Source organism: Lathyrus oleraceus, chromosome 4 (assembly GCF_024323335.1).
Source record: "Lathyrus oleraceus cultivar Zhongwan6 chromosome 4, CAAS_Psat_ZW6_1.0, whole genome shotgun sequence".
NCBI lineage: Eukaryota > Viridiplantae > Streptophyta > Magnoliopsida > Fabales > Fabaceae > Lathyrus > Lathyrus oleraceus.
The window spans coordinates 233,197,733-233,225,605 of NC_066582.1; the positions used below are offsets into that span (position 1 = coordinate 233,197,733).

At 31.9% G+C, this 27,873-nt stretch overlaps 3 protein-coding genes across 3 annotated transcripts; 2 read left to right on the forward strand and 1 right to left on the reverse strand.

The window, feature by feature from the left end:
* The first annotated feature begins 273 nt into the window (after nt 1–273).
* LOC127074772 (uncharacterized) lies at nt 274–4,987 on the forward strand. Its single transcript, XM_051016124.1, has 3 exons — nt 274–567; nt 3,635–3,751; nt 4,627–4,987. The coding sequence occupies exons 1-3, from the start codon at nt 345–347 to the stop codon at nt 4,788–4,790; spliced, it is 504 nt and encodes a 167-aa protein (XP_050872081.1). The 5' UTR covers nt 274–344; the 3' UTR covers nt 4,791–4,987.
* Nucleotides 4,988–18,400: 13,413 nt separating this feature from the next.
* On the forward strand, nt 18,401–19,933 carry LOC127136824 (uncharacterized). Its single transcript, XM_051063343.1, has 3 exons — nt 18,401–18,597; nt 18,688–18,879; nt 19,900–19,933. The coding sequence occupies exons 1-3, from the start codon at nt 18,419–18,421 to the stop codon at nt 19,931–19,933; spliced, it is 405 nt and encodes a 134-aa protein (XP_050919300.1). The 5' UTR covers nt 18,401–18,418.
* A 3,447-nt stretch (nt 19,934–23,380) lies between these two features.
* On the reverse strand, nt 23,381–24,192 carry LOC127074771 (dirigent protein 19). Its single transcript, XM_051016123.1, has one exon. The coding sequence runs from the start codon at nt 24,108–24,110 to the stop codon at nt 23,550–23,552; it is 561 nt and encodes a 186-aa protein (XP_050872080.1). The 5' UTR covers nt 24,111–24,192; the 3' UTR covers nt 23,381–23,549.
* Between the last annotated feature and the right edge of the window lie 3,681 nt (nt 24,193–27,873).

Sequence of the window (27,873 nt, forward strand, 5' to 3'; positions counted from 1 at the left end):
TCATTTTGAATATTATTATCATTATAAAATGTATATTATACAATAAATATTAGTTACAATTATATATTTGTTAAGAATCTTTTAAAAGTCATATTTATCAAATTAACAACTAATTTATCCTATTTAAATTACCTTTTTCAAAAGATAAAATTGAAATATTTAAAGCATATTTAATAAAAAATCTTCTTTTATTGGACAATTATTATTATTTTTTGACAAAATGCATAATCGATCCATATTATAAATAAGTTATTTGAAGGACAAGTGCTAGAAGAAAACCCAAACCATTGTCTATATTCTTCATTTAGTTCATAACATTTCATAACTTCAATATCCTTTTAGTCATGGCAAACAATGAAAAGGGTTTATCCAAAACTGTCTCACCAAATCATAACTCAGAAAATGATGTCATTGTCAACATAAGTAGACATGGTGTTGATAGTGTTATTGCTGGAAGTGAAAGACGATCCAAAAGTGATTCTGCAATTTCAGATCCTAAGCTTAGAGGCATTGCTATGGAGCCAACGAGCACTAACTTTCTTCATCGAAAACGGAAAATTTCTGAAGGTATACATGGTGTTTATCCAAGACTTTAATGTTTATTATTTTAACTTTCTTAGTCACCTATATTTCATTTCATATCGTTAAATTTGACTGATAATATGTCTTTGATCGGTTGATAGTGCATATTTGGTCTAAACTTTTTTTCTTATTTATTTATTTATTTATTTGATTAGTATATGTATAAAATCCATCTAAATTGAAACTAAGGTACATAAGACGTTTTGACTCAAATTTTTAACATACAAAAATAAGTTTTTTTTTTTCGCTAACGAAACATATTCTCTTTATTAAGTGAAATATATACAAAATATCTATAAAAAGTTAATTGTATTGTTTGGTCAAAATCTTAGACCAAATACATTTGACTCATAGTTTTGTTTTTTTTTCTTATTCCTAAAAGTATAAATACCATCTATTAAACAAAAGTGTAAACACCTTGAAGAAAAAGAGATTAGAAAGAACAAGAAAAAGTGGAATGTAATTGAGGGAAAAAAAAGCAAAGATATAAAGAAAAATTTACAATGATGTAAATTTTGAATTATGAGAAATTTTAAAATTGTGATTGTTATCCTGTTATATTTGTAAAATATAAACAATATCGTATATTCAAATTATAAACGTAATATATAATCATAAATCATTTCCCAAAAAAATTAACTAAATTTTGGATTTTTTATTTATCTCGATACAAATAAAGCCTGTGAATATGATTTTTTGTTGTAATTTAGTTACAAGTGGTGTAAAGAATATTGAAATCCATAATTTTTATGCCATAATTAAAAAACATTTGAACAAAATGCTCAATACCATAAAATTAGGTCTAGCAAATGTTAATTGTAAGAAAATGTTGTATGAATACTTTTAGGCTTAAGTAATGCTATTTTCATGGGCTTAGATTTAGGTAATGACGAGGTATGTAGATTATGAGAAGGAGAGATAGGGAAAGTTGATATTGATTAGAGATATCAGAGGAAAAAAATGGAATAAGGATAGCATATAATGATGGAGAAATTGAGTAGTAACGTGATTCTCTTTAATTTAATGTTTAATGTTATCCCCATTTTTTTCCTATTTTATTTGAAGATGTTTGTATAGGTTTGGGCAACTATTGTCAAATTACGAAAAAGGTTCCTTTGGGGTGGGGTGAAAGGTGTTTCTAAGATTTCATGGATTAAGTGGAAAGACGTTTGTAAATCAAAGGATAGTGGTGGATTAGGGGTGCGGGTTCTTTGATATTCCTCTTTTGACAAGGTGGAGACGGAGACTATTTAGAGGGGACCCTAGTCTTTGGAGGGACATTCTTGTTGCCAAATATAGAGCTTCAATGACCTCCTCTCTTTGTGGAGGTAAGACTAAGAGTTTTAAGGTTAGTTCTTCCTAGTGAAAAAGAGTATCTCTTCTCATATCTAAAGAGAAAGACATCTCATATTGGTGTGTTAAGGGTGTCTTAGGAAATTAGGGTCAGTACCCAGACTTCCTTTCAGAAAAATCCTTGGTTAGGACCCACCCCTTGAAGACTAAGTTCCCTAACTTGTTCTTAAATTTTGTTCAGTCTGATGGGTTGGTGGGGGAGGTTGGTGTGGTATTTAATGGGGTTTTGACTTGAGATTTTAGGTGAAAGAGACCTTTTTTCTTAGAGAGATATCCGTTATTGAGGAGTTTCTATCTCTGCTTCAAGACATCACCTTTTCCTTATATGGAATAAGTGGATCTGGAAGCATGCTAGAAACAGTAATTTCTCAGTCATATATGGTTTAGTTTGACTCCTTCTAAGATCCTGATCTTCTTTTGGCAGCTTTTGCAAGATAGACTTCCGACCATTGAAAATTTATCTAAGAGAGGGGTGATTCAAAATTCTAGTAGGATTATATGTTTTTTTCCCCTTGAATTAGTTACTTATCTCTCGTCACTTGTGAGTTTGTCTGATTTGTGTGGTATAAAATCTTTAAGTGGTTAGGATGGCAGATGGTTATCCCTAATGACCTTAGGGCGTTTTTTTAATCTTTTATTTCTTTAAGGGTAGGATTAAGCAATGGGGTGACTATTTGTTGATTTGACATGCAGTAGTTTGGCCCGTATGGAAAGTCTTTAATGAAATTATCTTTAAAGGAGTCATAGTTACAATAAAAAAAGATGAATGAGAAGAGTATTATTTTAACTTGGGAAATAGTTTTTGGGTAATTCAGGGATGAATTATTGCACCTTCTTTGAATTGCTTTAGAACCCTATCCCCTATCTGTACCTTTAGCAGATTGAGTGTTTGTCTTGGTTTAGTGGTAGATTATTGTTTTGATTTCTTTATTGCTCTTTGTTGGGATCTGATCTGTTGATGGCAGATCTGAACTTGAGATCTAATTTGTTGTCAGTGAGGTGGACTTTGTTAGTATCTTGAATTTTCTGGTGGGATATCTCTACCAATAATGTGAGTTTGGTTGTTATTTCTTTATTTGATTTTTTCCTTTGTTGTTCAATATTTTTTTTCTTTTTTTTGCTGTCTTTTGGAATTTCTTGTGCTTAGAGTTTTGGTTTGTTGTATTTTGGTGATTATTTAACCATTTTTTATTATATATTCTATTTGTCAGAAATGGTAATGAAGGAGAAAATACTAGAGAAGAATAAATAGAGGTTTAAAAAACAAATGGGTCAGTTGTATTAGGTTAGGCTTGTACGGATAGGGGAAGAAATAAACAATAAATGATAGAAAAAAATAGAAAAATTATTAGAAGTAAAAGAAGAAGACGATGAATATGATATTTTATCATAAACCATGTACAATCATAGAACAATATAATTAAAATTTCTGTTAATTACTATAAAAATAAAAATGTGTGACTGTTAGATTGGATATTTTTTATAAGTCTTGTAGAGAATATTAAATTTCATTATTTTTTATGAAAGAATTATAAGAAATTTAAACTAAATGTTCAATTCTATAAAATTAGGTTTAAGTAATGTTGATGATAATATATGTAGTCTCTTGACTATTTCTAAGTTTAAATAACGTTGTTTTCAAGTATTTTGATGTTTTAATTCAATTTATTTGAGGGTTATTATTAATGTATGGTTGCAGAAGAAGATGAAGTGACGAGTAAAAAGATCATATTGCATAATGATCTTTCTGCTGAAGAAATTAGAGAACAAAAGAAAGTGGATCTTCCAGTAAAAGATAACTTTGTTGCTGATGAAGGTTAGATTTCTTATATCAAACAATTATTAGTTGTGTGTTGCTTGAAGTATAATGTGAATATGAACTGAAAAATAGTGTTAAGAGCAAAGAACTTATCTTCTTTTATTTTGTGTTAAAATATCACATTCAATTAAAAAATGACCATAGATTACTCAATGTGGGAGTCAAATACAATATATTGAAACAAAAATTAAATTGAGTGTATTTCCATCCTAAAGGTTAGAATCTTAATTCCTAGATCTCTAATAATAACTAGATAATAAAATATTTGAGTTTCCATTAATAAAAGACATTTCTCTCAAACACACTTCAACCTCTAGCAGAGTCAATTCTCTCAAGACTATTGTTCAAAATAACTATCAAACTTTACCAAAAAGAATATATTACTAGTATAATCATTTCTCTCAAGTTCAAAATAACTATCAAATTTTACTAAAAAATAATAATAAAATTATACTTGAAAGGTAAAAAGCACCAAAAAAGTATGAGTGATGGTTCTAGGTCTAGAGGATTGAAAATGATTTGATATTCTATTGTTTGATTCATTTAAAAAATTCAGAATAATGTAGTTTTTTTTCGATTTTTTGGTGACACTTAAAAGACTTGGGAGACATGAGCATTATTTTAGTTTGAAAATTATATTTTAGTGGGTATGTGAAAAACTCTGATAGATTCTCGACCTGATTGAAAAACCTTATCTCTCTTTTATGAGTCTTTAGCAATTTAAGAGGCTTCGGCCTTCCTTAAATGTGTTTTTGTCTTAAATGTGTTTTTGTTGTGTTGTTTTGATTTCATTATTGTTACGTATCATTAGATAAAAGAGATCTAGTTTTGTAACGAATATTATCTTTTCAATAATTTCTTTGAATATGAAGTTGGAGATGAAGATAAAGTTGAACCTAGTGAGAATAGAAAAGAGGCTGAGGAAAAAGCTGAGTCTTCTCGTGGAATTGGAAATGGAAAAGCTAACTGGATCAACACATTTGATTTGAATGAACTTCCCAGTGATGCAGATGAAGATGAAGAAAACAATGCATAAAATTTACATTGATGTATTATGATTGTGGTAAAAATACTCTTATAATTTACTTTTGAAGTTTAGACTTAATTATGTTTTACTATATATTTGATTTAGTATGACTTTTGAATATTTATATTAGCAGTGTAACTTTTCTTATTTCTGTGTTGAGTATGTTTTCTCATTGTTGATATATATATTTTGATTGATTGATTGAATTATTGTTTAGTGGATTCAATTGTTATTTCTATGATGAAGATGCTATAATTTTTAATGTGTTCAGAAATTCTCAAATCTTATTCAAGTGTCCACAGGAGACTGTTCTCTTCATGTGATTATTTAATTATACAATGAAATCTTATTTAATGGTAATTAGTTCCTATTTGGTTGAGTCTTTTGATTTAAATTATTCTCTTCTTTAGCTTTGTTTTTACTTGTTTAAGTTCTAATTTTTGCATTTGATTAGTTTTGGTTTGCTCTTTAATCATTTGTGATAACTCAAATATATTTTATACTTTGATTTCTTTTTAAATTTATATTTATTAAAAAACAATTAGATATTAATATATGAATCAAAGATATAACTATGTCGTTGTTTGATTTAACATTATAATATGGATGTTTTTTAATTTTTTTAAATGACTTTAATAAAAGCGTTTTTTCATATATTAAAATCTTTTAAAATTTATTTTTATAAATTGAAAAAACTAATTTGACATTTAGTAATATAAATATACATTATTGAATATTAAAACATAGTAAAATCATAATTTTTTTTTTAAAACCATGTATCTCAAAAATAATTTTTATGAAAAATTATTTGGAATAATTTTAAATTTAAATGATTTTTAAAATTTTAATATTCATAAAAACTACAATAAAAGAATATATTTTTTAAAATAATCATCTTTTTCAAATTAAATACTAACATAATCTATTTTTCAAATTAATTAGCGAAATAACCACCTTTCATTACATTACGCATCTAATTCGCATTCACAGGAGGCGCCCAAGTCATTGGCGCATGTATGAATTGCAAATGAGTATAGGCGCTAATGGCCTAGGCAAACGCATGCCTTGAAGCCACACGCATTGACACATGCATACACTACATCAGTGTATGCGCCAATGCATGTGGCGCATGCACATTCCATTTTTTTTAGTTTTTAATTTATAATTTTATATTTATAATTAATTAAATTAAATACCTAAATTAAAAATTATATTATATTATAAAGTAAAAATATATAAAATCGACAAGAAAATCAATGACCTGCCCGATTGAAATGCCCCCTGTTCCACATCCATGTGCGTTAGCCTGTCTTCGAGGTCTCCCACGATTTTCCTGAGGTGTTTGGGGTCTTTGAGTGCTGACATGATGCAATGGTGGTTGGTGTGAAGGTTTGGTGGAAGGTTCTTGTGGTGTACTAAAGTCAAACAATGGTTGGGTGTTGTGGCGGTGAGATGTTTGGATGTTCATTGATGGGGGGGCTACGATGGCATGACGCTGAATCGTATGAATGATCTAGGCTATATAATGTTGTGGTGGTTGTGTATGGTTGCTGGTGGTTGGAGTTTGATTCCTCGTTTTGAGTTTAGGTGTGTGGCATAAATTGGTTGTGAGGTTGGGTGTTTGGTGATTGGGTGTATATGGTAGGGTGATGGTGTGAGGTTAGTCGTTGGGTTTAGGTGGGTTGACATTGTTCTTGGGCGGGGATTTGTTGTTGGACATTTGATGATGAAGCTCGTTGGTGTGGATCAATCAAATACCTTGGCTCAGACACAAACTGTGGCGTTGTAACCGACCTAAAGCATGCCATATAATATTGAGTTGGTCTAGCACCATGTATGACTGATTCGTTTAAGATGTGTTATCGTTGATTCCTCCAATGACGACATATCTCTTTTGCGAAGTCTCTCTAGTCAGAATAGTCCCATTGGCCATTAACTCTTTGTTAATGTCAATCTCACAAACACGTTGGAGGTTGTGGAGTTTGTTGTTGCATGTCGAACAACAGTTTTACACGGTCACTCTGGTGCATCTCCGCAGTAGTGAACCGGATAATTGGTATTTTTTCTATCCAAACTGCATCATCATCAAGGTTAACCTGATGATCAAGACCCAAATATGGCCTCCAGATAAACTGTACAAGAATATGACATGATTATATGATATATAATTGGATAGTTTTTTTAAAATCAAATGTAGAGTTGTGTAGTAGTATTACATCGTCTGGTCCAATGTGGTCTAAAAGATTGCGATAGACTACTACAGCGTGTTTCAGACACCTGTTGTAGTTCATCCCTTTAACTGACCACCTAGATCGAAAAGATTAGAAAAATATTATTTACAGTTAGTTGTAGTATAAAGTATAATAAATTAGATGGTAAAATTTTAAAATTACTTTGTTACAATGGGGAATATGAATGGCTTCTCGTTCACCGGGGCGAGTGACGGAAGTCTTGACTAACCCCATGCTTGTAGCAAATAGGCGCAAGAATAAAACGTACACGTATTTTTTTGTTGGCATTTTTACACATCGAATTATATAGATGCGACAAAATAGTTAAACCCCAACTATATGTGCTTACCTTATTTATGTTTCGCAACAACGGAAAATACATAATATTTACCGTATTACTAGTACTTTCAGGAAATAAAAAATTACCAAATAGAATCATAATGTAACACCGGGCTTTAATTATCTTTTCATACTCGGTAGATTCTTCGTTTAATGTTATACTTGCATAATATTGTTTAAGATATTTTAAATTAATACCTTGACCCTAGCTTGACCAGAAGTCTCTCCTGAAGTTGTGTCTTCACACAAAGGAGCATCCAACAATTCATCGCATATATAGTTATCTTGGTTAAATCTACCATTTACGGTCTTACCATCAGTACGTAGACCTAACAACATGTAGACCATCGCAAACTCAGTTGTCAGTTAATATGCGATGAAATTTTGTCTGTCATTAGCGACAATCCGTCGTTAAAGGTGAGTACAATAATCTCGTACAATGTAACACAATACAACTATACTCCATCATATAGGAAGACTTGGATAGCTAGGACTAAGGCGGTTAAAAAAGTGTTTGGAAATTGGGAGGAGTCTTACAAACAACTTCCTAAATACTTGGTGGCTCTTAAACATTATGCTCCAGGGACTATTGTCAATTTGGAAACGTTGTCGGCATATACCCCATACGAGACTTGTGTTATTGGTAATGGAATATTCCATCGACTATTCTAAACGTATTAACCATGCATCAAAGGTTTTGCTTTCTGTAAACCTATTATACAAATTGATGGTACATGGTTGTACGGAAAATATAAAGGAACGCTACTGATGGCAGTGGCACAAGATGGCAACATCAATATTTTTTCAATCGTCTTTGCCCTAGTTGAAGGGGGGACTGCTGATGGATGGAGTTTTTTCCTAAAAAATCTCTGATTGCATGTTGCTCCTCAACCTAACTTATGTTTGATCTCAGATTGACACCCTTCAATAGTGAGTGCCTACAAAAACATTGATAATGGCTGGCAGGATCCTCCATCGATGCATGTCTACTACATTAGACATATCGCTCAAAATTTCATGCGGGAGATTAAAGACAAAACATTGTTGAAGAAGGTTGTCAACGCAGGGTATGCATTAACATAACCTTCTTTCAAACACTACCGCGAATACATTAGATTGTCAAACGCAGATACAGCTAGGTGGGTCGACAATATTCCATTGGAGAAGTGGACTGGGGCATACGACAACGGTCAATGGCGGGGCCACATGACAACAAATCTGGTGGAATCAATGAACTCTGTCTTCAAAGGCATCTAAAACCTACCAATAACCGCTTTAGTGCAAGCAACCTATTTCAGGCTAGGGGCATTGTTTGAGACCAGACGTTCCAAATGGAGTTTAGTGTTACAATCTGGGCAGCTGTTCAGTGATGCTTCAATGAAATTCATTAGAGAGGAAGCTGCCAAAGCTAACACAATGTGGTCACGGTGTTTGACCGTACTAAAGGTTGGTACAGTGTTGTTGAGTCCATGGATCACAATGAAGGCATGCCGAGGGGACAATAAAGAGTGGAACTACATAGAGGTTGATGCGACTGCGGTAAGTTCCAAGCATTTCGTATGCCCTGCTCCCATATCATATCGGCATGTTCAAAGGTTTGACGGGATCTATCTTACTTACTATCCGACGTTTACAAAGTCATAAGTCTTTCCAATGTTTACAAAATTAGCTTTTCAGTGGTAGCAAAAGAGGATTACTGGCTTGTATATCAAGGGCACATTCTCTGACACAACGAAATAATGCGAAGAAAGAAAAAGGATCGCCCAAACAACACTCATATTCGAACCGAAATGGATACGACAAACTAAATGGTTAAATTATGTAGTTCATGTCGTCAGCCCGATCATAATCATATTAACTGTCCCAGTGTTGGAACAAGCACAACAATATAATTTTAATTGTAACTCTTTTGCATTATATTAAAAATAACATCTATTTCATATGATAACTTTGTGAGGAAATACCATCACAAACAAATACAACACATATAACACATAAGCAACACATAAACAACAACACAATGAACCACAACAAATAAAATACCATTACTAACAAATACTACACATAAACAACATAATTATGCGATTACAACCATCAAAACAATTTTGAACATAATATACATCATCCTGTGAACGTCTCTATCAGTCTTAATATTCACCCATACACGAACTTCTCAATTTTGGTTGAACATGGACTCAAGTCATTAAATTCTTCTGATCCTTTCACCCTCTGCAATTTCTCCATCTAACCAACGGTTCAACGTTCTATTAAGACGTTCAGACATTTCTATATTCCAAAATCAGATCTTTATCGAAGACTGCACAGCTGAAAAGATTAAATCGGAAATTCTCTTGTGAATATATGAATATTCAGACATGGTTAAAGAAAAGAAAATTGAAGGAGATTGAAGAAAAATGGAAAGAGGGTAAGAAGTTGTGTGAAAAATTATGGGAGATACACACACATGCATGCATCATTGTCCTAGGAGCCACACAGACATGGCACATGCATGCGCCAATGCATGTGGTGCACACTCACATGCCTGCATGCATGTGACGCCTTCACATGCTTGACTGCATACATGCGTCAATGGCTTGGACGCCTCCTTTGAATGTTAATTAGATGTGTCAGTTCTACTGATGCATCGGCAATGGAAGATGATTATTTCGGTAATTAATTTGAAAAATAGCTTATTTTAGTATTTAAATTGAAAAAAAGTGATTTTTTAAAAAAATCACAATAAAAAAATAAAATGCTTAAAATTATATTTTAAGAATAATTATTTATACTAACTTTTCATTTAGTTTTTATTGTAATTCTTTATAGTTTTTTAAAAATAAAACATGTATTATTAAAAATTATTTAAAAAAACACTAAAATAAACTGATAATATATTACACATATATATTACGTCATAAAATAGTCTTTAAGTCATTCGGTCTAATCAACATACGTGCATTAGTTGTTGAAAAGATAAACACAAACAATAAATAATATTGTATGGTATTTATATTAGCACTTTATCCAAAATTTCATTCGCGGCAGTGCTTATTCAGATTTGAGTCTTTTGAACAAGTTAAGAAAGTGATGTCATTATATTTTTTATTGTATGGTTAATATTTTCTAGGATAAGTTGTATGAATATTAATCATTCATTTCTTTTAACAACAATTACATTACTTAAAATAATTTCGTCAAATACATAAAAGTGCATTCAAGTAACCAAGTAAAATTCTGCAAATTGAAAGCAACATTAAGTTAGATATTTTATGAATATAATGTAGGATTTTTTTAGAAGGAAAAAAAGTTATGAAAACCTAAATATATAATTGCATGTTGTAAGGGTTAGCATGTTTGAAAATTTTCCGCACTCAGTAGTTATTTTGCTTCATATCTATTGGAGTATAACATCTTATTAAAACCCATATTATCTTTAATAACAACTCTCATACCAAATCTTCATTTATATATTCTTAATTTAATTCACATGCACGCATCATCCGTGTTATTCTTTTTATACAATTTGTTCTTTTACATGTTAAAACCAAGAATATTTTCTATGTAACACTAATAATTTTTAATTTAACAACACATATTTTCTATGTTACACTCAAAAGGAACAATATCTCATAAATGCAGCCTAGTTGATTTGAATCTCAGCTGGAATACAATCAATTGTTGAATTCCTATATCTATTTTTTTTCTTTCCTTTATTAAGATGACAGTTAAAATGTCAAATATGGAAATATCTACTTTTGAATAGAATGGATGGTTGGTTGTCTCTTATTTGGGGATTGAGTTAGAAAAAGGTTGAGCAAGTTGCCCATAATAATTGTGAATAGAAAGATGTCGTAAATATTACTATAAATAAGATATTTTATGACAAAGTTTTTACATTGAATATTCAAAAATCGAGAAAATATATCTTTAGATTTTATTTTTTTATGATTTATTTAATATTTTTTACTTGACGTCATTTCAACTTCCTTTTTTCTTTGTTAATCTTTTATTATTTTATTATTTTTTATTTGTATTAATATATTGTGTCAATATTTATTAATTACTTTTTTTAAAAGTTTTTTTTTGAACTCATATCCTGGTTTTCCTTAAAGATCGACGTGAAAGATCTTTTAATTGAATTTTCAGAATATGGCTATAACGTTTTTCCTTTTATTTTATTTTTAATTAATGAATACACGTCGATTTTTCTCTAAAAACCAACATGAGAATGTTTTGCATGAAATACTTTTAAGAACTAGTCTCTAATTTTTTGTTTACCTATCAACGCTCTAATTTCATCGTCATTCTCTGGGCATAAACCCTAGGCAATTTTCATGGTCACTCTCTCATCAAAACTCTTCCAACTGTTGGATATTTTCATCGTCACTCTCATCAAAACACAAAAATCATCTCTATTTCCATGCTTAACTTAATCTTCGTCATCACGTTTGAGGTACTTATTTATCACATTTTTGTTTATATTACTGAAATGGTTTTAGGTCATCTTACTAAAATAGTTTTAGTTTATATCAACACGAACATCATCTATATTCCCATACAACGTCACTGAAATTGTTTCTCTTGATCATTATTTTTTCATTTTGATTATACCTCATCAGTCATGGCCGAATTGCATTTGTTTTTCACTTAAATGGCGTCTCTTCATTTGTTATTGTTACATTAGATTTTCACTTGCATTAGTGTTTGTATCACTGAAATGGTGTCTTTATTATTGTTCTTTATTTAGATAGTCATAGTCGATACGACAAATAACTCTCGTACAACATCAACGACTCACCCGAAAGATATTATGTGTCGATGAAATCAACCTCCACGACTCATACAACTACCTCTACAAATACACAATGTAAAAGAAAATCTAGACGTGGCACAATGTATACCAAGGTGAAAAAGCCTATGAAAACAAGATTCACTTCCCGATTAGAGTTGATGTTGCAACTGGAAAGGCTTATGGTGAACTTGCTGAGAATTTTACGAGTTACATTGTGTTACAAGGTAGAAGTAAAATGGGTATTTTGTTGGATAGTTGGTATGACGTTGACGATGATTTTAGAAACAACTTATGGACAGATATTACAGTATTTATATTGAATTTTATGATTTGTTTTACAAGTATGTATGATCATTTAATTTTTTTGTTTAATAATGATAACAACTCTATTGTGTAAACATAGGAAGTGTTTATTGTTATTCTGGAAGATAGTATGGTGAAAAAGAAAGTGCTTACATATGCTAGTGAGTGTTTGAGGGGCTTTAAGACACAACTCATCCATGATTATATTACTCATCCAACAACTCAAAGTAAAGAACAACCTTCATACATGATGTATCCATATATTGATCATTATTGTTGGGAGGAATTTGTAAAGGTTCGCACCACTCTTGACTTCTTTGCTAAGAGCAAAAATGGAAACTTCATATATCTAGAAATGTCTATACACGTAAGTTGTCTCATGGAGGATATGACAAAGTTGCAAAGAAAATGATTGAAGAAAAAATAAAACAAAAGGAAACAAGAGCTAGGTGATTTTATAAGCCTTGATCTCACTCAATCTCCACCATCATTCCATGAGAAATGAAAGAGGGTATGTCAAAGAAAAGGCGATAAGTTCACATCAGAGGTTACACGCGAAGTGGATGAAAAGATTGTAAGTAGATTCTTTTTTCAACAATATTATTTATTTTGGTTAAACCAACTTGGTAAATATGAAATTTTATATGTGTATTAGGATGTATTGGTTGAACAATCCAAAATCGACCTCTTCGTTCCAGAAAATCATCATGACATCTTGGTTGAAGCGATTGAAACATAGAAGCATCTTGGGCGTGTTCGTGGTCTTGGAAGAGGCATTCACTTAAAGACTTATTTTGGACGATGTTGTTGTTATTATTATTTGCGTTTTAATTTTTTTTATTGTATTTATAATGTTTTTATGATGCATAGATTGAGTTTATTTGTTTTACTCAACTAAACAAATTCAAATGAGTTTGACATTCAAGAGCATGTAGTTGAGAAACTAATGGTTGGTACAAGCACAAAATAAAGTCATTTTGCCCACTTCTCCAATGCCAACAACTTTAGGGGTGTGGGAAACTCCTAACAACACTTTCTTATTCGTGTATGTTTTAAATATTGCACGATCATAACCAGCATGAAAAGGAGAGACAATGTCTATCCACCAACCATCAGATTCACCAAACACGTTGATTTTAGTGATCAAAGTAATAAATTGCTCATCAATTAGGTTAACCTATGCATTAGGGGAAACACAAGGTTTAAACTCGATCTTGCATTCCTTAATCATACGACCTGGTTTTCTACTATTGAAGCAAATGAAAACACCAATGTCATTTCTTTATGGTGGTGGTTGTTGTCTATCTATTGGAGTAATAGAGACTTTTGAAGGGTTCTCATTCTTAATTTGGTTCACAATATTGCGGTTCTTATTCTTTAGTCATTTGCCAAATGACTTCAGAACTACACTCAATTTTTGTTGTTGTCTGAAATAACCAAGACTTTTCTTTTTAATCTTGTCTTTGAGATTCTTCTTCAACTCGAAGGAGAATAATCAAACTGTCAATTAAAAACTCTTTTGTCTTGTGGTGAAACAAAATTTTAAAAAACTTTCAAACTATGGGGCAATTTGTCAAGAATAAAAGCAATTTGAAATTGTTCATCTAAACACATACCTTTTGTAATTATTTCATGATTGATCTTCTGAAGTTTGTGGCATTGTACTTCTACGGACCTTTCATCTACCATCTGATATGACATACTTCTTTGTTCCAGCTTCTTCAGTATCATATTTCTTTTGTATAGCTTCTCATACCTGTTTAGTAGTCTAGCAATTACTGTAGTAATCATACAGATGGTCAGTGAGACCGTTCAGAATGTGATTTTTTGAAAATATAATCATTATCTTTCTAGATGGATATTTCTTTTCTGAGTTGTAAATCATCTGATTTAACTTTTGCAGTAGAGTCTGATTCAGACGAGTTAACAGTTTTGTCTGTTTTGTTAACATTAGTTTGTTCGGTTGATCTAGAAGGAACAACAAAAATGTTTTCAGTCAAAACATTGGCAACCTTCTTTAAGGTATAAGAAAATTTTCAGTTTAGTTTGTCAATGTTTGAAGTGAGAATCCTCAAACTTAAATGGTTTGCCAGAGAGAGCGGTCGCAAAATTACCAATAACTTCTTCGATAGCCATGACAGTTTTTCGAACGTCTTAAAATTGTTGTTTTGGATTTCGTAAATAACCACAGAAGAAGTTACTGGGATGAGTCGCAGAACGGTTCACTCTCTTTAAGACGTTTTGCGGTATTGCCTAAAATTATGCAAAGTAGTCGAACTACAATGCTGCCTCTAGGATAAAATAATTCAGTTCTATTATACGATTATTATTTGCACAGTAGATAATCAGTCTAGAAATACACCATTTGATGGTACAAAGATCATTCGAATATGGTATAAATATCACTCATAGTATCTGGCATGACGACCAGTCGTACTAATTTCTCAAACGAAGAGAAATTCCAATATTCTCCCAAAAGAATTCAATGATGGTCATTTGACTACTAAAAATGATTTCTCAAACAAAGAGAAATTCGAATAATTCTCTAAAAATTCAAAAATTATAATTGATAATTTCTCAATTCACTACGCCAAAAACTGGAATAGACAGCGCCCCTTAGAGGGCGCTTTATTACAAAAGCGCACTCTAAAGTGAAGAGAAAAAATAAGGAGCATACTACTAGAATAGACAGCGCACTTTAGAGGGCGCTTTTGTAACAAAGCGCACTCTAAAGTGAAGCGAAAAAATAATGAGGAAATGAAGGGACACCAATAGAGGACGCTTTATTGAAAGCGCCCTCTAAGGGTAACCTTAGAGGGCGCTTCTAAAAAAGCGCTCTCTATGTCCATGTACATTTCCAGTTTATAAGGCGCTTTTGGAAAGCCTTAGAGAGCGCTTTTATAAGCGCCCTCTTAGACCCCCTTTAGAGGGCGCTTTTGTAACAAAGCGCCCTCTAAAGTGAAGCCAAAAAAAAATGGAGGGACAACAATAGAGGGCGCTTTTGTGAAAGCGCCCTCTAAGGTTACCCTTAGAGGGCGCTTTTGAAAAAGCGCTCTCTAAGTCCATGTACATTTCCAGTTTAGAAGGCGCTTTTGGAAAGCCTTAGAGAGCGCTTTCAGAAGCGCCCTCTTAGGTCCCCTTTAGAGGGCGCTTTTTTTAAAAAAGCGCCCTCTAAGGTCCCCTTTAGTAAACATTAAAATTATAACATATACTGCATGTCTCTTTATTTTCCCTCTCCATAAGCTATTTCGTTTACGTAACTGGGTTTTCTCTCTACTGCGTCCACCGTCTACTGCGATTACTCTCGTCATCCGTTCGTTCTCCCTCCCTCACCGTCATCGTCGCCGTTCGTTCTCCCTCCCTCACCGTTCACGTTCACTGCGTTATCCTCTTCCACCGTCACTGTTCACTTTCTTCTCCATCGTTACCGTCACCTTTAAGGTATTTCTCTTCTCTATCGTTACCGTTCACTTTCTTCATGTGTTTGATTAGGGCATTTTCTAAACTTAGTTTTTCATTTTGTGCATTATGTTGATTAATGTTGTTTAGGGCAAACTGAGTTTTTTATTTCTGATTGAAAACTGATATATTTGAAGTGTGTTTGAGCTTGTGCTTGGAAGAGTTTAGATTGTTGAAGTGTGTTTGAGCTTGTGCTTGGAAGAGTTTAGATTGTTGAAGTGTGTTTGAGCTTGTGCTTGGAAGAGTTTAGTTTGCATTGGTCTTTTGCATGCAGTAGGTGTGTGTGAGTTTGTATTCAATAATGATAAAAAAAAAGAGTTTAGATTGTTGCATGCATTGGTATATGAATGTGTTCACGTATTGAATCATTGTCTTACTTGGGTCTTATTGAATCATTTCTATATTACAGATAAAATGGCTAACCAAGACGATACCAATGCCGCGAATGAATCACGTAATAATGTTGAAAAAGAAATCAAACGAGGATTGACTGTTATGAAGTCAATCATTCGTGCAAGAGACAAGGGTGTAAAATTTGAAGTACATTGGAGTGCTGAAGACCAACTAATTGAGCCTAACGGTTCAATGTTGGCAAGTTACATTGGTTTCCTTGTTCGCCAACATATTCCGATTACATGTGATAATTGGAGAAGTCCGGACTTGAAGGTTGGCAAGGAAAAAATATGGTCGGAGATAAAGGTACTTACCATATATTGTTATATGTTTTTTTTGTTGACTATTTGTTAACCATATATTGTTATAATATTACTTTATAATAACACACTCCATTTGTATGTTTTTTAGAGATCCTTTCACATCGATGAAAGCCGGCAAAAATATTGTATTCAATTGGCCGGAAAAAGACTCCGAGGATTTCGATCCTTTTTGTGCAACAAATTTCTCAAGGATGAGGAAGGAAAATTTGTTGAAGGAGAACGGCCAATGAAGTATGCCGCGATTATTTCAGCCGATGAATGGGATAACTTTGTCGCCAAACGAAGAAACGAAAAATTCCATGTAATGTCTATTAATTATGCTATTATACAATTGTTAAGTTACTTGGTTCTAATATGCCTTAAACTTTTTTATCCAGGAAGTAAGCGACATAAATAGGAAAAGGGCATCAAAACCCGCGTATCCGTACAAAAAAGGGTGTACGGGTTATGCACGGTTACAACAAAGAATTGTGAGTATATTCAAATGCTATGAGCTTATACATTGTCACAATATGTTATAATTGATGATCTTATAATCTAATTCAATGTGTAGCTTGCCGAGGAGAAAAGTGACGCAACATCTCTTCCGGAGCACGTATTATGGAAGGCTGCTCGGGTTGGGAAGGATGGGGCTGTCGTTGAAGCGGTCCAAAATGTTTATGACGAATGTGTAAGTATATGAAACATTATTTCTTTAATTATATCGAAAATTTTGTTAGACATATAATTCATTTTTAATCTCCTCTAATAATATTTCAGGAGACTTTATCCCAAACCGTACCTTCAACCGAGGTCCAGGATTGCAGGAGCGTACTTAGTCGAGTACTAAATGTTCCTGAGTATTCCGGTCGTGTGAGGGGTAAGGGTTTTGGTGTGACTCCGTCGTCATTTTATAAAAAAACAAAAACAAAAAATCCTACCAACAAAGAGGTGATGGAGACCTTGGCGGAGTTAAGGGCACAAGTACTCCAACTGCAAAACGAGAATGCAAGGTATAGAGAGGAAAGGTGCGCTTCCGAGGCAAAAGATACTAGTGACCGAGCTAGTATCAATCATCAACCGAAATTTCCCGAGGTAATTATATATGTTATTATGAAATTAAAATAGCACTTTTTTACTTGACACATATACAAGTTAACAATAACATTTATTATTGGTTTAGGGCATTTCACCTTGTCAGCTGTATCTATCGTCACCAACTTATCGCATGGTTGGCAAGGGAAAAGTGCACAATACTTCGGGTGAATTACTTCACCATAATCCCCTCCCGGTGGGATTTATGAAAGTTTCGGTTGACCTCGTATTCGATACGGACGCCCGTCTACCATTACCTGACGTTGTTTCAGAGACAACGTTGATGCAAGATGCAGTCGGATCCTTTGTTGGTTGGCCGTCAGATCTAATTTTCCCTGATGCCGAGGTATATATGTTCTAAATGATTATGAATATTTAGTATTCACATTTCAATTCAGCTACAATTATGATATTTAATCAATCCTTATTACATGGTAATGTTAGACTCCTACAAGACTCACCCCTAAAGCTGGTAAAGGGATTTCAAGACGCATCGAGTCGGTTGCATCTCAAAAAGAGGTACAAATATATATACCCATTGAATTATATACACAACGATTCTGTTGCATCACAAAAAGTCATGATTTAATTTATATGAATTTTTAGGTTCCCGGTCGAAAGTTGAAAAAAGCTGGTAAGGATATTCCAACGAAGGATATTCCTACGAAGGATATTCCAACGAAGGATATTCCAACGACGTCCGGGACAAAATCTCAAATTTTGATGCGTCTTGAGAAAATGGTGGAGGAGTCCGATATTATGCATGAGGGGGCCATTCGTACTATAAATTTTGATGAAGGTGTTTTCGGAGCTGCTCATTTCGAAATAATTGGAAAGGAGGACTTCCAACAACTTTTTGAACACACCGAATTGGGCATCGCTGTCATTCATACATACATATGGTACTCCGATCAATCTATAATTTACTTAGTTGAACAATTTATTTACACATTTCAATGAGTAGTCTAATGTTTATTATGTTTCTATTTAAGGTATATGTATGTAACATTGATGCGGGGAACTGAATTGTGTAACCGTTTCAAGTTTATTGCTGCTTCCCGTTTCAATGCAACGTTAATAACGAATAATCCAACATCCGTAAAGAATGATCTAGTCGAGAGATTCATGGCGGCCGATGATAATACACCCAATTTGTATTTTATACCGTTTAATTCTGGCAACGGGTTAGATTTTCTTCCTAATAATTTCATTCTAATCTATGTATATCTTTTACGTAGAAAATTTTCAATTATCTAAATTTTTGTTTTATTTTACAGTGGTCACTGGGTGTTGGTTGCTATGGATCTTTCGAGACTAATAGTGTATTATCTCGATTCTTTATCGGGTGATTGGACGAAATATCCGAATATGAAGAAGACGGTTGACGCGTAAGTGAAATTCCCTTAAATATTCGTGTGTATTTGTATATTTAATTATGTCTGTCAGATTGATCTCAATATACGTTTTTATTTTGTTAGGGCAATACTAAAATTTAGATTGAAAAAGAAATACCGCAATAGGAAGGACATTACCTGGATCAGAGTTCAGGTATATATTAAGTATCTTATTTTTGCTTATAATAGTGTTTGTTTTTTTGCTTATAATAGTGTTTGTAAGAAATTAACTATATATATATATTGTTTGTTTTTCTGTGTAGTGTCCTCAGCAAAATAATTCGGTCGATTGCGGATTTTTTGTAATGAGATTTATGAGAGACATCATTGCGTTGAATCGTATAGACATCCCAAAAATGGTATGGAATAATAACTTAGGGTTTATTTTAATACTATCGGATATTTCATCTAATTTGTTACTAAATCATGAATATTTTTTATTCTCTTAATTGTAGTACTTTGAGGAATACAAGACATACTCAAGAGCTCATTTGGATGAAATCAAGGATGAATTGTGTCAATTCATTGTTGATCAAAGAATCATATAGCTAGGTTGTATATTGTTGTACATATATGTATGGAATGTTGTTGTTGTATGTTGTTGTTGTATATATGTTGTATATTGTTGTTGTAATTTTACTAAATCATGATGTTGTTGTATATTGTTGATCAAAGAATCATATATTAATGTTGTATATATGGAGGATTAATGTTGTATATAAATGGATTCATGTTGTATATATCAATGGATTAATGGTGTATAACATTGGATTAAAGGATGAAATCAATATGAATTTTACACTTTTGCAGCATGCGCTTTACAGGTTACAGGTTACCAATATGAATTACAACACTTTTGCGCTTTACAGGTTACCAATTAAATATCCACTGTTTTTCAAACAATTTTTTTTAAAATAACTAACACTTTAGAGGGCGCTTTGTCCAGAAAGCGCCCTCTAAACACTTTACATTGACAACTTTAGAGGGCGCTTTTCCTGAAAGCGCCCTCTAAACACTTTACATTGTCAACTTTAGATGGCGCTTTGTCCAGAAAGCGCCCTCTAAACACTTTACATTGACAACTTTAGAGGGCGCTTTTTCCTGAAAGCGCCCTCTAAACACTTTACATTGAAAACTTTAGAGGGCGCTTTTTCCTGAAAGCGCCCTCTAAACACTTTACATTGACAACTTTAGAGGGCGCTTTTTCCAGAAAGCGCCCTCTAAGGTGTCCCTTTATGGACCACTCCAGAGGGCGCTTTTTTCTGGAAGCGCACTATAATGTGGCCACTTTAGACAGCGCTTTCTCCAAGAAAACAAAGCGCTGTCTTTACCTATGCCAGCGCCAGATTAGAGGGCGCTTAAAAGCGCTGTTATAGGCCAAAAAAAGCGCCCTCTTTTCCCTTATTTGGCGTAGTGATTCAAACGAGAAGAAATTAACATGATTCTCTAAAGAGAATTCAAGAGAGTATTTGGAAAATTCAACGAGTAGAAAGAAAGGGGGAGAAGTTGACTCTTCAACAATTCGAAAGATACTGAATTATAAGTAAGGAAAGAAAAACTCAATAATTTTTTGATGTGTTTTAGAATAAAATAAGAAATTTTATTATATAATAAAGTGAACTAGCTAAGATATTTCACCTAAACAATGTGAGACTAATGAATTTTTTTAACAAATATATAATGTGGAATTTAAAGAATTTTTTCAAATACATCTCTCAATATTTAAATATTGATATAATATTTCAACACTCTTAATTATTATAAATTAGTTAATAAAAAAAGATGAGATTAATTGAAATACACTGTCAGTGTAAAAGAGTTTTACACCATCACTTAATTATAGACGTTGGATATTAAAAGAAGTTTGACTTTTATTTTAAAAATCTATAAAGTAATACAAACGGGTGATGGTGATGAACCGACGGTGTAAAACTTTATGCTAATGATTAACTGAAAAGAGGATCACATGATACCATTTATATTTTCTTTTAATTTCACTCATTAACTAGTATCTGACGGATAATATTCATCCCTCCCACTCTTATAGAAAAATATTATATATATATATATATATATATATATATATATATATATATATATATATATAGAGAGAGAGAGAGAGAGAGAGAGAGAGAGAGAGAGAGAGAGAGAGAGAGAGAGAGAGAGAGAGAGAGAGAGAGAGAGAGAGAGAGAGAGAGAGAGAGAGAGAGAGCTTATATAGAGATTAATTACTATACATTGTCAGTGTAAAATGTTTTACACCGTCGGTTCATCACCATCACCCGTTTGTATTACTTTATAGATTTTTAAAATAAAAGTCAAATTTCTTTTAATATCCAACGTCTATAATTAAGTGACGGTGTAAAACTCTTTTACACTGACAGTGTATTTCAATTAATCTTATATATATATATATATATATATATATATATATATATATATATATATATATATATATATTATATATATATATATATATATATATATATATATATATATATATATATATATATTATATATATATATATATATATATATATATATGTGTGTGTGTGTGTGTTGGGGGAGATTTTTCACTAGGGAGCATTGAATATTGTGGAACTTCCTTTTCTAGAGCAACACCTACACATTCTCAACACTCCCCGTCAAGTGAAAGCTCTACTTACTTCTCTTGTATCGCACGAAACTGTTGGCTTTCGATACAAGTAACCTGGTCCCTTTCTGAAACCAAAGGTGAGTGAGTTCTTTCACTTATAAATGCTCAAGTCTCCACATTATCAACCAATGTGGGACTATTATCCACACTACTCACACTTGACACATTCTCAACACTCCCCCTCAAGTGTGAGTCCACAATGCTCCCACTTGTATCGCACGGAACGTTTCTTATTCACCCTCCTGGCGCCGTTGACTTTCGATACAAGTAATCTGATCCCTTTCTGAAACCAAAGGCTCGTGATACCATTTGTTGGGGGAGATTTTTCACTAGGGAGCACTGAACATAGTGGGACTTCCTTTTCTAGAGCAACATCTTTGAGAGACACACCACATATTCACCCAAAATCTTAAAGTAATAGGTGAGTGAATTCTCTCACTTATAAATGTTCAAGTCTCCACATTATCAACCAATGTGAAACTATTATCCACACTACTCACACTTGACACATTCTCAACAATATATATATATATATATATATATATATATATATATATATATATATATATATATATATATATATATATATATATATATATATATATATATATATATATATATATATATATATATATATATATATATTACGCCCTAAAAAGTCGTAACTCTTGTACTAGAAATAATATTGTGTGGTGTATATATATCATCTGTTGAAAAGATAAGAAACAAACAGAAATAATATTGTGTGGTGTATACATTAGCACTACCTAAAATTTGGTGGTGCTTATTGAGACTCGAGTCTTCTAAACTAGTAAAGAAGGCACTGTCTTTAAAATTCTTTTTTATTTTATTTTTATAATTGATATTTATTTAGACATTTTTGTTTAAATATTAGTATTTTTTTTACAATAACTAAAATAATTAACGTAATTTTATCAAATACATATCATATAGTTAAGTAAGTCAATAAAATCCAACAAATTAAAAGTTGCACTAAATTAATGCAATCCCAGAGCACATCTTGTGTGGTAAATAATTTTTTAATACAATTTAAATTTACTTTTCATATAAAAAAATGAAGTAAACTTTAATAATTGCATAATGCCGTGGTTGGTATCTTTGATTTACATGAAAAGTTGTTTGAAGTTTGGTCAAAAATAGATTACCAAAGTTGACTAGAATGAATTGAAAATTTTGGATATTCATTTAGTTTGATTCATTTTGAATTCTTATAGTTGTTTCTCATCGCTTTCATCATTTTTCTACACTCACTAGTTGTAGTGGTTATTTTGCTTGATATCTATTGGCACATCAATCATTTTTTCTTTGTGTACACATTGAAGTCTAAACAAATACTCAAACTTAAGTTTCTTTTTTATAAAGAAACTTAAAGTAACTTTAATAACAACTCTCATACCAAGTCTTCATATATATATATATATATATATATATATATATATATATATATATATATATATATATATATATATATATATATATATATATATCACATGCACTTATTGATCATATATATTTTCTTTACAATCAATCATAACTGTCAGAATATAAAAATAATTTAATTTTATTATAATAATTACTTTTTGAATTAAACACATATCAATGATTCTCTATTCATATAACAAAAATGTTTAACCATCGGAATAAACATCATTACAAACATTTCAAATAGACAATACTTTTAATTACCAAATAATTCTCCATATTTTTTTTTGTGGAATTATTTTTAACTTTTATTCATAAAATATAATCATAAACTATTGGAACTTATCATGTGTCCATAACCTTATGAAGATTGAGTTGCATATGGAGGCCAATAAACATGAAATTCAATCTTATAAACAACAGTGATACCAGTAAGATCAACAGGTGAAGAGGTAACATATCCTTGAACAAACATGAAATCTTCTGTTCCTCCAACAATAGGATGATCCGAAGCTTTAACATTGTTTGTACCACCAACAATAGAAACAGAACCCTTATGATCTTTCCAACGTATAGTTAGTTTCGCAATCGAAATGCTTCGAAGCCCGTCGAGACTAGAGGTGATAGAAGTCCCTTCAGCAATTCCAACTAGTTTGGAGGATCTATTTGAGGTTAGAGTTAAAGGATCTTGAAACACAAACAATGTTCCAAAAGGTGTTGTTGTTTGGGTGACTCCAGCAGATTCTTGTATGCCATTCACTATGATGTAACCTGTTTTGTTTATTGTCTCGTGTTGGTAAAGTGAAAAGTGAAGAGATTTTAGGTGATTGTGGTGATGATGAGAAGAGCTAGAACTGGTTTTGAATTGAAATATGGCTATGAGAAAAAGAACAATAACATAGTTTTGTAATGAGGATGCCATAGTTAACTATGCTTGTTAATTGTTGTTGCAGGAATCATATGATTATAACAAAGGAGGGTGTTGTCACGTTTATATAGACATAAAAGGAGGGTGTTGTCACGTTTATATAGACATAAAAGTTGTTTTTTTGGTTAAGCAGCTGAAAATTTTCACTATTCACTTTTAAATTTGACAAAAAAATATTGGTTTTTTTTTTTAAATTTATTTATTCCCACATTTCCTCAAAGTATAACTTATCTTGATCAAATATATATCAATTAAAAAATATTATAAATGTTAAGGTAAAAAATAAATTTAATATTAACTCAGTAGATAGTTGTTAAATCCGCTGCAATCCACTCATTCTTTATTCTTTAGTGACCTTAGGAGTCAATTTATATAGCCTCTCAAAACGTATATCTTTGGGTGCTTAAATAATTTCAATTGATAATGAAATCCCACTGAAAAACCAAGATAAAAATTTGACTCACAAGACCCAAATATTTTCCGTAAATTTTTTTTTGTATTTTTGATAAATAAAAAAGAGTAATTTCAATGTTTCCCGATTTTATTTTTTTCATAATAAATGTTATGAAAACAAAATCTTTTTAAAAATAAAACGATTTCATGTTTTGTTCAAAAAAAATAGTAATTAGTGTTTTATTCATGTTAGAGAAAAATGCAGAGATTAAATAGACAATTATGTGAAAATTATTACAATATATGATAAATAATCATATATTTAATCACGATTGATTTTTGATACACTCACATTTTTAAAACAAATATCAAATCACATCTCAATGACTATAATGCAAGAGAACAAGATAAATTAAGAATGTCAAAACTTTAGGTTGAATCACACCACAAATATAGCTTTTAGCTCATGATTGAAAATAATACATCAATTTTTTATTACCTACAAAATTAATCATAGTTAAAAAAAAAATTATAATACTCCAATATAAAGAGTATAACCACGTAAAACTACAAAAGTGGGGAGTATGTTTTTATCGTCTCCACAAGGATTGGATTTTTTTAAAATACAGACTAATAACTTCTATAAACTGTTAAAGTTGAGAAAACATGTTATGGTTAGATTTCATCGATCTATCCTCATGTATTATCATTGAATAATAATATGCAATTTTAATAAAATTTTAATATTACCACACATCACTATGTGTCATTGCTCATGTCTGAGTCAACAACGCGAGATCAATCATATTACCTAATAGATGATTTCTCACCCTATTAACCATAACGGCAACATAGAACTTTGATAGTTCATGCAAATATTAAACTTAAATCTATCTCTAGAGTTTAGCATCTAATAAATGAAAAACTAGGATTCAATAATGAGAAGTACCTTTCGAATATCGAGTCAAACCATGAAAACATGTTTTAGGTAGCTAATCCAAAACAAGCATTAAGTATGAAGAGTTCATCAATATTAAAGCATAAGAAGAATTACATAGAATGTCATGATCGTGATCAATACTTGAGTATCAAGACGACTACATATAACCCCAAACAAAAGGGAAATTAGTTACCTTACTCATTGTAGCCTTATAATTAAGAACTATAAGAAAGAAGTTGAATAACATATGTGACGATTCCTCGTGCAGAGCTTTCGTCCTAAAACTTTCTCTCATTTTCCTTCCTTTGTGTTTTTGGTATCAAATGCATTTCTCTCAGTCTCTACCAAGAAAACCACCAAAATCTTTTCAATATGAACTGATTGAACCTCTACTTATAGGGTTATGATATGGCATTCTCGCTAAGCGAGACTTATAGCTCGCTTAGCATGCCCAATTTCTTCTCCATTAAGTTATACCAGTTCACCTACAAGTTACCTTTGCCTCCATTCTTTGCTTAGTGTAATCTCCAAGTTCGCTTAGCGAGAAAAATCTTTCTTGCCTATGAATTAACTTAGTCCTAAAGTATTGAACCACCATAACTCACTAAGCGAGGTTATAGTCGTGCTTAGCGAGCTTAGTTGCTTAATCTTGAAGTTGCTTGATTCTGAAGTCTTCTTTTTCCACCTTTGCTTGCTTAGCAAGACTATGTTCTTACCTTAGCGAGCATTGGTTATTAGAAGATGCTTTGGCAATGTCTTTGACTTCTATTTTTATATTTTCTTGGTTATTTTTACCTATATTTAGTAATACATGATTAAAAAGTTTATATAGGTGTTTTATCGTGTTTTGATGATAAATTAGTTTTTTTTCCATTTATTACTTGCAAATTAAGTTAATAAGCATTAATGTATTTTACGTATTTTAGGCACTTATAAACTATCCTTAACTTATCTTTTTTTTTTTCTCAAACAAACTTAATACAAATGGTTCAGAAAGATTCAAAATGCATGGTTCATGTAAGGTTTCAAAACCTAATCAAGAAATTTTTGAAAGAGCTTTGATGTATTGCATGTTTTTCTTAAATGAATGTTCACATTCAACGTTATAAATATATATAAGCTATGTCATGAAGATGTAAAACTTCTTTACCAATATATCATTTAAAATATGTTCAAATCAACAATCAATTATTCATCAGAATCATGATTTAACTATATATCACTCAAATGGTTAGTGTTCCACTCATTATCAGACAATGCATCAACTATAGAAATATTTTTCACTTCCATTAAAAAATATAATAAGGTACATAATAATTTGTGGATCACTAAGCTCTTTATTTTTTTTTGTAACATGGCTGGGCTATAAGATTTTTTTTTTTGGATTCAAAAGTGCCTAGTAGATAAGAGAGGAAAACTTGTATATTGTATTGGTAAAAAAATATAGGTGTGCATGATATCTCTGCAAGGGAATATGCTACTTTGAGGCCTTAGTATTTTTATAACAATTTGTGGTGGTAGGGAATTATCGTGACTACGGGAAACATTTTACAGGGGTTATAAAGGTCATGCTCACGTGAGGTGCCGGTTTTGTCTTTAGCATGTTGCTTTAGATGTTATGTGTATGTTATCATATGTCTCCTCCCGTTCATAGGAGAATTATTTATAAAGGCTCTTTGGGCCTAAAACTCGTATAACCCTAAAAGGTGGCAATCATTCCTCTTTGTCTAGAGGAGGTTGTTGACTACCTATTCTTTGAAAGTCATGGTATGGCTCGGTACACATACTTGATGGTGTGATAATGACATACTACATGTGTAACATTAGCAAGGAGAGCCTTCATACTCCAGAGATGACGCTTGGCATCACTTCGTGGGGGAGGGAACCCTCATGTCGCACATATTTAGGGACTTTCACAAATATAACATTGCACAATTCCAGAAGCACGAGGACTTGTAAAGGGTGAAGTGTTTTAAATATCATTTTAGGTTCCACCCTGTAGCCTAAGGCGAGTCCCTCAAATGAAGGAAGTTGTTTTAGTGGAGGCAAGTCCCTCAGTTGGAGGCAATCATTTTAACGGAAGGCGAGTCCCTCAGGTGAAGGGCGCCTTTTTAACTAAAGGTGAGTCCCTTAACTGAAGGCTACCGTTTTAACTAATATCGGGTGAATATGGGAGCAGATCATGATTAGGAGGTGAGTCACCATTTCCTGTCAGATGTCTTTCGATAAACAAACAATAATGGATAACATCAAGTTCCTCTTGATTGACTAAAGATTTCAAAGCGTCAGTCAGTTGTGAAAACTTAAGGGTTTAGTGAAGAAATCATGGATAACATTTAATGCAAATAATGACAATTTTCCTTGGAAACCCAAACTAATTCCCTTTCCTCACACATGTACTCTAAGTGTAGAAACTTTTCTATT

Excerpts from the sequence above, each read along its gene's own strand:
- LOC127074772 (XM_051016124.1), top strand. The coding sequence starts at position 345 with ATGGCAAACAATGAAAAGGGTTTATCCAAAACTGTCTCACCAAATCAT. Across the intron at positions 568-3,634 it reads AAAACGGAAAATTTCTGAAG|AAGAAGATGAAGTGACGAGT; the intron begins GTATACATGGTG and ends GTATGGTTGCAG. Across the intron at positions 3,752-4,626 it reads TAACTTTGTTGCTGATGAAG|TTGGAGATGAAGATAAAGTT; the intron begins GTTAGATTTCTT and ends TTGAATATGAAG.
- LOC127136824 (XM_051063343.1), top strand. The coding sequence starts at position 18,419 with ATGCGTCTTGAGAAAATGGTGGAGGAGTCCGATATTATGCATGAGGGG. Across the intron at positions 18,598-18,687 it reads GTCATTCATACATACATATG|GTATATGTATGTAACATTGA; the intron begins GTACTCCGATCA and ends TTTCTATTTAAG. Across the intron at positions 18,880-19,899 it reads CCGTTTAATTCTGGCAACGG|CATGCGCTTTACAGGTTACA; the intron begins GTTAGATTTTCT and ends ACACTTTTGCAG.
- LOC127074771 (XM_051016123.1), bottom strand. The coding sequence starts at position 24,110 with ATGGCATCCTCATTACAAAACTATGTTATTGTTCTTTTTCTCATAGCC.